The sequence below is a fragment of the Salmo salar genome, chromosome ssa12 (genome assembly GCF_905237065.1).
Source record: "Salmo salar chromosome ssa12, Ssal_v3.1, whole genome shotgun sequence".
NCBI lineage: Eukaryota > Metazoa > Chordata > Actinopteri > Salmoniformes > Salmonidae > Salmo > Salmo salar.
In genome coordinates this window covers 18,809,732-18,823,677 of record NC_059453.1, presented here as the reverse complement: position 1 = coordinate 18,823,677, position 13,946 = coordinate 18,809,732, and the positions used below count along the sequence as shown (strand labels likewise).

General features: G+C 44.7%; 2 protein-coding genes across 3 annotated transcripts in view; both read right to left on the bottom strand.

Moving 5' to 3' along the window:
- Positions 1-13,946, bottom strand: part of LOC106564400 (zinc finger protein 271-like) — a 92,791-nt gene that overhangs the window by 29,218 nt on the left and 49,627 nt on the right. The gene's annotated exons all lie outside the window — the stretch shown is intronic.
- Positions 8,263-13,936, bottom strand: LOC106564399 (zinc finger protein 345-like). 2 transcript variants are annotated; one of them, XM_014130482.2, is made up of 3 exons: positions 13,800-13,936; positions 12,754-12,925; positions 8,263-11,354 (listed from the first exon to the last, which is right to left on the bottom strand). In XM_014130482.2, the coding sequence occupies exons 1-3, from the start codon at positions 13,806-13,808 to the stop codon at positions 9,154-9,156; spliced, it is 2,382 nt and encodes a 793-aa protein (XP_013985957.2). In that variant the 5' UTR covers positions 13,809-13,936; the 3' UTR covers positions 8,263-9,153. The 2 variants fall into 2 exon arrangements, with proteins under 2 accessions (XP_013985957.2, XP_013985958.2); XM_014130483.2 differs by having other exon boundaries at positions 12,766-12,925.

Below are 13,946 nucleotides of genomic sequence, written 5' to 3'. Positions count from 1 at the left end.
GCCAGTCCATAGCATCAATGTCTTCCTCTTGCAGGAACTGCTGACACACTCCAGCCACATGAGGTCTAGCATTGTCTTGCATTAGGAGGAACCCAGGGCCAACCGCACCAGCATATGGTCTCACAAGGGGTCTGAGGATCTCATCTCGGTACCTAATGGCAGTCAGGCTACCTCTGGCGAGCACACAGAGGGCTGTGCGGCCCCCCAAAGAAATGCCACCCTATACCATGACTGACCCACCGCCAAACCGGTCATGCTTGAGGATGTTGCAGGCAGCAGAACGTTCTCCACGGCGTCTCCAGACTGTCACGTCTATCACATGTGCTCAGTGTGAACCTGCTTTCATCTGTGAAGAGCACAGGGCGCCAGTGGCGAATTTGCCAATCTTGGTGTTCTCTGGCAAATGCCAAACGTCCTGCACGGTGTTGGGCTGTAAGCACAACCCCCACCTGTGGACGTCGGGCCCTCATACCACCCTCATGGAGTCTGTTTCTGACCGTTTGAGCAGACACATGCACATTTGTGGCCTGCTGGAGGTCATTTTGCAGGGCTCTGGCAGTGCTCCTCCTGCTCCTCCTTGCACAAAGGCGGAGGTAGCGGTCCTGCTGCTGGGTTGTTGCCCTCCTACGGCCTCCTCCACGTCTCCTGATGTACTGGCCTGTCTCCTGGTAGCGCCTCCATGCTCTGGACACTACGCTGACAGACACAGCAAACCTTCTTGCCACAGCTCGCATTGATGTGCCATCCTGGATGAGCTGCACTACCTGAGCCACTTGTGTGGGTTGTAGACTCCGTCTCATGCTACCACTTGAGTGAAAGCACCGCCAGCATTCAAAAGTGACCAAAACATCAGCCAGGAAGCATAGGAACTGAGAAGTGGTCTGTGGTTACCACCTGCAGAACCACTCCTTTATTGGGGGTGTCTTGCTTATTGCCTATAATTTCCACCTGTTGTCTATTTCATTTGCACAACAGCATGTGACATTTATTGTCAATCAGTGTTGCTTCCTAAGTGGACAGTTTAATTTCACAGAAGTGTGATTGACTTGGAGTTACATTACGTTGTTTAAGTGTTCCCTTTATTTTTTTGAGCAGTGTATATATTTACCCCAAAAATATATGGGGGATTGGAAATGATGCAGACAATTGCATTGATGGAAGAAACAATCATTCCGCAATATTAAGCAGATCCACCCCTTAAGAAAAAGCTAATATTGTACCTAGTAAGCTAATCTAATCTAGCTAGTGTCGTGGAAATATTGGTTCAGAAATATTTCTCAGATACCGGAACTTTAAATTTAAATAGACTTTATTACAAAGCCAAGCTGGTCCAAGGATCATCTGACTTTGCCAGTCTCAGCACACTCCTTTTATACAGTTTCATCCTTACATAACATACATAGTCACTCCTATTAATGTAAATTATTTATACCCTTTGGCATTTCACCAGCATTATCTTTTTGTCTCACTTCTGACTTATTTACGCCCATCTTAGATTATATTGTTTTATTTACGCCCATCTTAGATTATATTGGTGGCGTCACCATAGTACTTATACAAAAAATATATATATTTTTTACCAGGCAAGTCAGTTAGGAATACATTTTTATTTACAATGACGGCCTTGTTCTGGTGCAGAATGACAGATTTTTTACCTGTCAGCTCGGGGATTCGATCCAGCAACCTTTCGGTTACTGGCCCAATGCTCTAACCACTAGGCTACCTGCCACCCCCATACATACATATATTCCTAATAAAGGTGCATGTCTACTGGTGCCTATCAATGATTAACTAATGTGCATGTCCAATAGCATTCACAAGACCAGGCATGACCCAGAATGGTTAAGCCTGTACTGACTGAGCTTGCATTGGTTCTGATTACACATATACTAATGGTTAACTCGCTCTAACCACTAGGCTACCTGCCGCCCCAAACATAACTAAACAGAACACAGAAATTTGAAGGATCAAATATGATGAAAACTAGGCCTAGACATTTTATACAACAGAGCAGGCATATAATGTTAAAACCAGACTTACCCGATCCATTGGGGAAGCTACTGTTTCTTTGTATGTTTTGAACTGTTTGCCGCTAGATGTCCGCGTCAACAATTTGCTGTTGTCTTGTTCTTCTTTTGGATTTTATGGCAGACTACACCTATTGGCGTATTGCCGCCACCTACTTTACGGCGAGTGAACGAAAAAGAAAAATATCCATCCAAATTATTTCAATCGTAGGTAAAGAATTCATGCAGTACGTCTCTCCTTAATAGTGTCAAATCTTCATGAATTTGTTCCATTATAAATCTACTGATGACTTGCCACAGATTCTTTACATGAATACCATAAAAAAAAGATTCAACACTGTTTCTGGGTGGTCATTTCAAAAGGTAGAATTTGAATGTATCTATTTTTTGTACTTCTTCATGTAGTGGTTGGCAGGGTAATATGAACGAATAATTATATAATAAACTTCCTTAATTGTGTTAGTAAGTACGTATGTGTGAGACAACAGATATTATCAATAAAACGATTCCAGTAAGGCATAACATAAGGTACATAGATACAAAATCTTGTTGATACAAGGCATGTACCGCTCTGTTGTCGAACGGACCAAAACAAAAACAAATCTTTACTACTGTTGAGTCAACAGCGGTAATCAAAGATAGGTTCTGAGGGTCTTAACATGTTCCTGAATAATAAAGCAACACCTGAGGGAATGGAGACTAAAACCATTGCAAACTCTTTAGGCGTTATAGGGATCTTGTAAAGTGATAAGAATGAGTCATAATGAAGTAAAAGACCCTCTGCAAGTTGTCTCACCAAGAGGATATTATTTCTGAACCAATATTCTAAAAACAGAGATTTATTGTTATACAATATGTGCTGATTATTCCAGATATAATATATTGTGGGGAGAAATTACGCTTCTAAATGAAGGACCATGACTAGAAAACCTGCCAATGAAAAGCGGAGCTTCACTGGAACTTTGTCAATATTATAATTGCAAACCAACATGAAGTTAAGGCCACCAAAAGAAGAAAAGACATGATGAGGGATGCAGTTCCACATAGAAGTAGGTCTTCTTAGTAAGTGTTTTATCAAACTGATCTGAAAAGTATTATTTAAGGTAGGTATGTCCAGAAAATTCTGCCCACCATTCTCATAAATGTTCAATGCAACAGTTTCCTAATGTGACGGGTACAGTTTCTCAAAGCACCTGGTCTGTAGAAAGGGTTCTACATGGAACCCTAAAGAGTTCTACCTTGAACCAGAGGTTCTACCTGAAACTCAAAAGGGTTCTTCAAAGGGTTCTCCTATGAGGACAGCCGAAGAACCCTTTAAGGTTCTAGATAGCACCTTTTTTTCTAAGAGTGTAGTGTTGTCCCGCCCACTGCTTTACAACACTTCAACCATCCAAATAAATGATGTCATGGAGCATCCCCATGGCGATGATGATTTGTGAGATGTCATTGCATTGACAATCCCCAATAGTGACTTAATGACATTTGGAGTTCCTGACATCATTTGTTTGGCTTTTAACTGTTAGAGAGGATGGCTACATCTGAAATGTCACCTGGCAGTATTTAGGGAATAGGATGCCATTTCAGACACAGACTATGTGTAGGTCTATTCTAGTCTGGTGGATGGATGGTGTAATAGATTGCCCCTGAGTGGCGTAGCGATCTAAGGCACTGCATCTCAGTGTAAGAGTCGTTATTGTAGTCTCTGGTTTGAATCCAGGCTGCATGTCACGTCCTGACCAGCAGATGGAGCTATTGTTTTAGTTTTGGGGTCAGGACATGGCAGTTTTGTGTATGGGGAATGTTTGTATTGTTAATTGGGACTTCCAATTGAAGGCAGGTGTGTTGAGTTGCCTTTGATTGGAAGTCCTATATAGGTGTGTGTGTTTTTCTTTGGGGTTGTGGGTGGTTGTTTTGCACTGCGTGTTTTAGCCTGCAAACTGTTGCTGCTGTCGTGTTTATTGTTTCCTGTGGATGCTTTACTCCTTTTGTTGGGTAATTAAAGATGAGTATTCACATACCTGCTGCGCCTTGGTTCATTTATGAAGACAGAAGTTACAGAACCACCCACCAAACCAGGACCAAGCAGCAGAAGAGGAGGAAGCCACAGGAGAAGAAAAGGGAGGAATGGACATGGGAGGACGTCCTGGACGCCAAGGGAGCCTACACCTGGGAAGAGATCCTGGCCGGAAGGGATCGCCTCCCATGGGAACAGGTGGAGGCACTCAGGAGAGTGGAGGCAGCTGGACAGAGGAACCAACGGGAACGTTATGCTGGAACACGGTTGGGTAGGAAACCCGAGAGGCACCCCCAATAATTTTTTGGGGGGGCACACGGGTAGCTTGGCCAGGCCAGGGAAGAGCCGTAAGCCAGCTACCCGTGACTACAGGGAGGTGCGTATGAGGTGGAGGGCGCCATGTTACGCTGAGGTACGCACCATCTCGCCTATACGGACGCACAGCCCAGTTCGCCCAGTACCAGCGCCCCGCAGGTGCCAGGGCAAGGTGAGCATCGAGCCGGAAGGGGTGATGCCAACCCTGCAATCAAGACCGCCAGTGCGCCCTTTCAGTCTGGTGTTTCCCGCTAGACGCACTAGCATGGAGGTGCGTGTCTCCAGGCTGGCACGTCCAATACCAGCCCCATGCATCAGGAGACTAGTGTGTCAGCCCAGCCTCGCCAGTCAACAGTCACCAGAGCCGCCCGCCAGTCAACAGTCGCCGGAGCCGCCCGCCAGTCAACAGTCGCCGGAGCCGCCCGCCAGTCAACAGTCGCCGCCCGCCAGTCAACAGTCGCCGCCCGCCAGTCAACAGTCGCCGCCCGCCAGTCAACAGTCGCCGCCCGCCAGTCAACAGTCGCCGGAGCCGCCCGCCAGTCAACAGTCGCCGGGAGCCGCCCGCCAGTCAACAGTCGCCGGAGCCGCCCGCCAGTCAGGAGTCGCCGGAGCCGCCCGCCAGTCAGGAGTCGCCGGAGCCGCCCGCCAGTCAGGAGTCGCCGGAGCCGCCCGCCAGTCAGGAGTCGCCGGAGCCGCCCGCCAGCCCGGAACCGCCGGAGCGGCCAGACTGCCCGGATCCACCGGAGCGGCCAGACTGCCCGGATCCGCCGGAGCGGCCAGACTGCCCGGATCTGCCAGGGTGCACTGCCTGCCCTCTGGCCCAGCCCGAGTGGCCCTGCCGTCCTCCGGCCCAGCCCGAGTGGCCCTCCTGCCCTCCGGCCCAGCCCGAGTGGCCCTCGTGCCCTCCGGCCCAGCCCGAGTGGCCCTCCTGCCCTCCGGCCCAGCCCGAGTGGCCCTCCTGCCCTCCGGCCCAGCCCGAGTGGCCCTCCTGCCCTCCGGCCCAGCCCGAGTGGCCCTCCTGCCCTCCGGTCCAGCCCGAGTGGCCCTCCTGCCCTCCGGTCCAGCCCGAGTGGCCCTCCTGCCCTCCGGCCCAGCCCGAGTGGCCCTCCTGCCCTCCGGCCCAGCCCGAGTGGCCCTCCTGCCCTCCGGCCCAGCCCGAGTGGCCCGCATGCCTTCCGTCCCAGCCCGAGTGGCCCGCATGCCTTCCGGCCCAGCCCGAGTGGCCCGCCTGTCCGCCGACCCAGCACGAGTGGCCCGCCTGTCCGCCGACCCAGCCAGAGTGGCCCGCATGTCCTCCGACCCAGCCAGAGTGGCCCGCATGTCCTCCGACCCAGCCAGAGTGGCCCGCATGTCCTCCGACCCAGCCAGAGTGGTCCGTCTGCCAGGGTCAGCCCGAGTGGCCCGTCTGCCCGGCGCAGCTATCGGCGCCACCAAAGTGGGCGACGCCGAAGGTGGAGCGAGGTCCACGTCCTGCACCTGAGCCACCTCCAGGATAGGTGGGCTGGGGAGGGAGGGTGTAGCACAGTGCCGTCGGTGACGGCAGCCACCCTCCCTTCCCTCCCTTATTGTTTAGGGGTTATTGTTTATGGGTTTTTTGTTGGTGTTTTCTATTAGTAGCAGCATTCCGGGATCTGCACCTAAAGGGGGGGGGGGGGTACTGTCACGTCCTGACCGGCAGATGGAGCTATTGTTTTAGTTTTGGGGTCAGGACGTGGCAGTTTTGTGTATGGGGAATGTTTGTATTGTTGATTGGGACTTCCAATTGAAGGCAGGTGTGTTGAGTTGCCTTTGATTGGAAGTCCTATATAGGTGTGTGTGTTTTTCTTTGGGGTTGTGGGTGGTTGTTTTGCACTGCGTGTTTTAGCCTGCAAACTGTTGCTGCTGTCGTGTTTATTGTTTCCTGTGGATGCTTTACTCCTTTTGTTGGGTAATTAAAGATGAGTATTCACATACCTGCTGCGCCTTGGTTCATTTATGAAGACAGCCGTTACACTGCATCACATCCGGCCGAGTCCCATAGGGCGGCACACAATTGGCCCAGGTTTGGCCGGGGTAGGCCGCCATTGTACATAAGAATTTGTTTTTAACTGACTTTCCTAGTTAAATAAAGGTTAAAAATATAGATATTTAAAAAAATGAACATGGTAATCTGCCTAGATACAATTATCACTTACCTGAATTGTTGTTACCTTTTTTATGAGCTCATATAAACACCTACGTGAAAGTTACTGTCAGCACAGTGTAACAGCCATTTATAGCATTCTAGGTTCATTTTTCTTCCTCTTCCCCAGTCCACTTAAGAAAAGTTTTATTTCTCATTAGCTTCACCCGAGTACCCCCTAGGGGCTGGAAAATGGACAGAGTGGTGCCGATATCAGCCATCTTGATCTACACAGACGAGCTAAATTACTTCTTACAACTCTGTTTCCAGTGCCTGTATCTGCACATCTGCTAACTGTCAAATATAAAAGGATGTACTTTCAACAAAAGGTGAAAGACAGCTCTGTTCATTGAGCTTTCAACACTGACTATTGTTAGTGATGGTTGATAGCTTCATTTTTGCAAATCTTATAATAAAAATGTTGTTTGAAAAGTCTCTCTTCTTATTGAATTTCTCTCACACCACAAAGACAGGAGTAGGGATTCTCTCCAGCGTGTGAGCAGGAATTGAGTTTAATAAGAAGAACATTGTTAGATACAGTCGCAAATATTTCTACTTTTAAGAGAAACTGGCTGGCTGGCAGATAGGATTTAGTTCCTCGATCCCTGTTGCTGGCCCACACTCTAGTACATTAGGTGGTGTAATGTACCATGAAGTTGGATGCCAACCACCGATAAACCCCAAAGAAGAATATGTATTTTCACTGTCAGAGTGAGTATCTGGTCATATAATGGATAATTAGATTTTCAAATCAGTGGAGGTGAACAAGTGCACAGTTTGGGAGGAAGTAGAGATACATTAGGTAATATGACAGATGACATGATATAGATGTACACAAATTTTCTGACGGAAAAAATATCCTAACAAGTTTTACAATCATGTTTATTTTTGTCCAGCAATTTAAACCGAACAAAGGAATGTGGAGGATCAAAGATGATAAACTACACCTAGACATTGATACAACACAGCAGGCCTATACTGTTAAATGAAAACCAGACTTACCGGATCCATCGTGGAAGCTATTGTTTTCTTCAGTGTTTCTTACTAAGACTAGAAATGTGTAGGCTACAGTACAGTTACTTTGTTGTCACAGAGTTCAGATAAGGATTAGGGGGTTGCCGTGATAGAATTCCAGTCTCAAGGCTGCAACTGATGAACCCCTAGACCAGAGCAATCAAACATCTATTTAGATATTCAAGCGCAATTACGTTATGACAGCATAACATCTCACATCTTTATTTAACTACGCAAGTCAGATAAGAACACATTTTTATTTACAATGACGGCCTAGGAACAGTGGGATAACTGCCTTGTTCAAGGGCAGAACTACAGATGTTTACCTTGTCAGCTCGGGATTCGATTTAGCAACCATTCAGTTACTTTCCCAACGCTCTAACCACTAGGCTACCTGCTGCCCCAGGCTAATCTTATTTCAGAAAGTTCCTGGATAAGATTTTACCTAATCTATACAGGTTGAGTAAACCCCAAGAAAACGTTCAACAACACCCCTTTCCAAAAGTATCCGGTTGTCTGCTATTGTCTACTTTAACCTGACAGCAACTTGGAACAGAGTTCTATTTGGGTCCAGTTGTTCTCATAACTATTGTTGCATCTCCCTCCTTGCAGCCATAGAAACAACAAACACACTTTATAACTGGTGAATAACTACACCTGATAATTACATTAAGCAGGAAACAACACTTATTGTAACAGATGTGTAGCACTGTAAGACACGTGTTTCTCTGTTGAATGTTTTAAACCTGTTTTAATCTCAGTACCATGACTACAACATTGAGTGTTGGGACACAGGGCAACAACTAATTGGTCAATTCAACATAATTCAGCTAAACATTTAAAAAATACATATTTTAAAAAAAAAGTGTAAATGCAATCAGCAATGTAAAACAAAACAAGAAAACATGAAACCACATTCCAGATATGTTTTACAATGACATTTACATGCAAGCATTCGTTCTGCGTAACAAATCACCAATGGTAAGGTACAAGATATTATCAAGTGTATTTCCAGTGTGAAGAGAGGAGTTTGGTAGGAGACCTTACTGGCCGTGAGAAAACAGAAGAGTGTGAGGTCTGTGGTTGACATGACCTATAAGTACTGATGGGCAGAGCTGGCTTCCTGCCCTCATGATGCCTCTTCCTAACAACCAACACATCATTCGATTCACAATAAAATGTGTGAACATCTTTCTGGACCACACTTAATATACAATAAGGAAAGTTCAAAGATATCACAAATAAAATCCTTTAAAATAAATGCAACAACATAATTTGACCACAGTAATAGTCCTATGTCTTCTGTACTTCCATATGTCCCATCAGCTACACTAAAACCTGGTGAAGGGTTTTACAATAAATATGTGAACATCTTTATACAAAAGGCCTGTGATCCTTATAAAAATAGAGATTTTAAAAACATATATTTAATGGATAATAGGAATTAATGAAATAAGATACCCCCACCCCACATCAGCACTCCTACTCCAAGACGCTTAATACATACGGATCCAGAGCTGCATATTATGCTACACTGGTTACCATGGTAGTCAGACTTAGTAAACTGTTAGAGAATGGGAGATGGATGACTCATGACAAGATGTTTTCCATTGAAACTTTATTTAGGGATCTGGAACCAGTGCCGGAGAGGACGGACATAAAATATTACATGTTTGTGCTTTCTGGTGTTTTTTCAGAGACCCTGAACGAGCAAAGCTCTTTCCACATAGACAGGAGTAAGGTGTCTCTCCTGTGTGTGTGATCTGGTGTGTAGTCAGGGTGGAATTCTGAGAAAAACTCTTCCCACACTGATCACAGCTATAAGGCTTCTCTCCTGTGTGTATGCGCTGGTGTATAGTCAAGTATTCTATCTTCCTGAAACTCTTCCCGCACTGATCACAGCTATAAGGCTTCTCTCCTGTGTGTATGCGTTGGTGTGTAGTCAGGTTTCCGGATAGAGCAAAGCTCTTCCCACAATGATCACAGCTATAAGGCTTCTCTCCTGTGTGTATGCGTTGGTGTTTAGTCAGGGATCCTGAATGATTGAAACTCTTCCCACACTGATCACAGCTATAAGGCTTCTCTCCTGTGTGTATGCGTTGGTGTTTAGTCAGGGATCCTGAATGATTGAAGCTCTTCCCACACTGATCACAGCTATAAGGTTTCTCTCCTGTGTGTATGCGTTGGTGTGCAGTCAGGTCTCCTGATTGATTGAAGCTCTTCCCACACTGATCACAGCTATAAGGCTTCTCTCCTGTGTGTATGCGTTGGTGTGTAGTCAGGGCTCCTGATCGATTGAAGCTCTTCCCACACTGATCACAGCTATAAGGCTTCTCTCCTGTGTGTATGCGTTGGTGTGCAGTCAGGTCTCCTGATCGATTGAAGCTCTTCCCACACTGATCACAGCTATAAGGCTTCTCTCCTGTGTGTATGCGTTGGTGTGCAGTCAGGGCTCCTGATTGACTGAAGCTCTTCCCACACTGATCACAGCTATAAGGCTTCTCTCCTGTGTGTATGCATTGGTGTGTAGACAGGGATCCTGAATGATTGAAGCTCCTCCCACACTGATCACAGCTATAAGGCTTCTCTCCTGTGTGTATGCGTTGGTGTGTAGTCAGGGCTCCTGAATGATTGAAGCTCTTCCCACACTGATCACAGCTATAAGGCTTCTCTCCTGTGTGTATGCGTTGGTGTGTAGTCAGGGCTCCTGATTGATTGAAGCTCTTCCCACACTGATCACAGCTATAAGGCTTCTCTCCTGTGTGTATGCGTTGGTGTGTAGTCAGGGCTCCTGATCGACTGAAACTTTTCCCACACTGATCACAGCTATAAGGCTTCTCTCCTGTGTGTATGCGTTGGTGTGTAGTCAGGTTTCCTGAATGATTGAAGCTCATCCCACACTGATCACAGCCATAAGGCTTCTCTCCTGTGTGCATGCGTTGGTGTGTAGTCAGGGATCCTGAATGACGGAAGGTCTTCCCACACTGATCACAGCTATAAGGCTTCTCTCCTGTGTGTATGCATTGGTGTGTAGTCAGGGATCCTGAATGATTGAAGCTCTTCCCACACTGATCACAGCTATAAGGCTTCTCTCCTGTGTGTATGCGTTGGTGTTTAGTCAGGGATCCTGAATGATTGAAGCTCTTCCCACACTGATCACAGCTATAAGGTTTCTCTCCTGTGTGTATGCGTTGGTGTGTAGTCAGGGATCCTGAATGACGGAAGCTCTTCCCACACTGATCACAGCTATAATGTCTCTCTCCTGTGTGTATGCATTGGTGTGTAGTCAGGGATCCTGATTGATTGAAGCTCTTCCCACACTGATCACAGCTATAAGGCTTCTCTCCTGTGTGTATGCGTTCGTGTTTAGTTAGGGATCCTGAATGATTGAAGCTCTTCCCACACTGATCACAGCTATAAGGCTTCTCTCCTGTGTGTATGCGTTGGTGTGCAGTCAGGTCTCCTGAACGACTGAAGTATTTCCCACAATCAAAGCAGGTGTAAGTCCTCTCCCCTGTATGAATTCTCTGATGAGATTTTAAGATTTTAGATGCAGCTAAACTCTTCCCACAGTGAGAGCAGTGGTACGGTTTCTCTCTATTGTGAATCGGGTCATCAATCAACATTTCCATCTGTTTAGCAAAACTCTTCCCACAGTCAGAACAGCAGTGGTGAGGTTTCTTCCCTATTCGTCTCTGCCGGTGTTTCTTGAAGTGTTCTGATCTGGAGAGAGTCTTCTCTTTCTTGTCAGCATCATGATGTTGTTGAGGTTCCACAGATGATAAGCTCCTTCCACTGAGAGAGCAACGATTTGGGATGTCCCCTGTGAAAAAAAGACATTGAATAATTACGTTTTGCAAATATGGATCCATAAACAGATGGATCCTTCCATGAAATAAATGCCTTTTGGGTCCGTTTTACATTTTTCCTTTAATAATTGTATTCTAATATTGAACTGTTATTATTTTAAATAAAGTGCCATTTAATACAGAACACATGGAGAATTCAATTAATCAGATTTGTATTTGAATAAAAACTTTCTGAAGTTACACCATTCAGCAATTTGACAGGTCCCTCCGTCAACCCTATTTAACTTCTAGAAAGATTTTAACCCACCTAATAAAATAATTATTCCAAGTTTTACCATCATTGAGTAAAGTTACAAGCGCAGAATAATATGATTATTGTGAAGTCAATTAGTATAAGAGTTTGATTTAAACGTTGACATGCTATGAAAGAACAATTTCCCTAAAAAACCTGTTTACATGGACACATCTGAAATCAGGCTACCTGATGGGACTATGATACATTTAAAAAAATTGGCTATCAAAATAAAAGGTTCTATAACAGCGATCATGTTATTTTTAAGCATATTTGATTCTAAGTTTGGACAAATAAAGTGTGTATGTGAAAACTATTTCTAAGCTGTATACTTTCAGTTTTTCCTGAAGTCACTGCACTCGAGCAAAAGAATGAAGCTTGCGCTGCTTGTGTTAGCACATGCACAGATTAAATACACCTCTATAACTCTGATTAAGGTGTTTACATGTCCTAATCATTCTACAGATTGTTCAGAAAACCAGGTGTTTTTAAAGGCGTATGCTTACTTCAGTTATGACCTTACACCAATTAAGATAAGCAGAGTAACGGCCTTCTGCCATAATCAGTTAAAATAATTGTTGCATAAGAAACATTGAACATCTAATAGTCAAATCATAGAGTAAAAGCAGGTGATCTGGTTCTAGTCTTTTTGTAAATTCTGTTTTGTGGTGGAAAACTGAGCATCTCAACCCTTCTACCCAGACACAGACATGCTAGAAATGTTTAAACAATAACTTTTTTTGTTAAGATTGCATTCAATTACCACTCCCTTTTGCACAATACTAGCTTCCATTCCCCCTGTCACAAGCAGATTCATGGCTGATTTAAAGGACTATTTTACCAATGTAATGTTTTTGTTGTTTTCACTAGTCCCCTGTTACGGTCAACCCTGTTACTTTATTTAGCACATTGGCTCTTACTATAGGATTTATATTTCATTTAACCTCTTGAGATGGCAAAACATTTGTTTTATTAAGTTGAACACGTGATCTTTATGACAGAATGTTAAAATTACGTGAAATCAAACTTTTTTTGGTACACTTCTTAAAATTGGGTGGCACGACAAGATATTTTCATCAATTAAATTGTCACAGAAGCAGACTGTAATCTAATCCACACACCATGGTTCTTACTTAATGAAATCAAATCTCCATGTTCCTCTTCTCCTTTTCCTCTCTCAGTTCCACTCTGCCCTGGTGTTTTCCTGCAGACGACCAGACCCAGCAGTAAAGTACAGGGAGGCGAATGATCTGGGGACTCCGGGAGGATGGAGAGGGACGGGCTAGCTTTGTCCTGTTGGAAGTATTCAACATAGATTAACATTAAACCAAATATTGTATTAATTCAGTCTAAACCTCTGATTTGGGTGCATTCCTCGAACATCTCCTTTTTTCCTCAAATGTTCAATCTTCACTCCAACCCACAAATCTAAGAGCATTGGGTTGGTGGAGGCATGGGCTAGTTTCCACCATTTATCTCATACCAGTCATTTCCCTTCAAACAGCGATGTAGAGAGAGGGATAACTGGGCCCAAAATCTGTCTTCTGCCTAATATACATTTCGTAACGATTAGGTTGCTAGGAGTTTATTGATTAAAGTACGAAACTTCATATGGAAATAGTGCCTGGACTTCAATAGTTACCGCAAACAAAGCCATAAACCACGCCCATTTCTACAATGTATCTTATTAACATGTGATTTTCACCCTAACAACACTTCTAGCTTTATGCCTAACCTTAAATAAATGAAAATGCGATATAGACGTTTGTGGCTGTGGAAACTAGTGGAAACACGCATGTCTGCCCTCTCATTGGCTATAATGGTCCCACCTGATCTTGCCTCTTTACCGATTGCCTTCCATTTTTTTCTATGTTAGAACGGCCACTTGAGTATCTGGTACAATAATGGATAACGTGTTCGAAAGGAATGTGAACACTTTGTGGAGGAAGGAGAGATAATTAGTTCATTATCACAGATTCCTAAACATGATATAGTAGCAGGCTACTTTGAAGAAGAAGAAAAAAAATCACAACAAGTTTTACCGTCATGTTTTTTTGGTCGAGACGTTTAAACCCAACACAGGAATGTGAAGGATCAAAGACGATTAAAACTAGGCCTGGACATTTTGTACAACACAGCAAGCATATACTGTTAAAGCCAGACTTACCCGATCCATTGTGGAAGCTATTGTTTCTTTGTATGGAATGAAATGTTGTAGTCTACAGTACAGTTAGACTACTTTGTTGTAGTGCAGAGATCATGACTAAGGAGTTGCGGAGAGAAAATTCGATTCCCAAGGCTGCAAATGATGCGT

Excerpts from the sequence above, each read along its gene's own strand:
- LOC106564399 (XM_014130482.2), bottom strand. Across the intron at positions 11,355-12,753 it reads TTCATTAAGTAAGAACCATG|GGGACATCCCAAATCGTTGC; the intron begins GTGTGTGGATTA and ends TTTTTTTCACAG.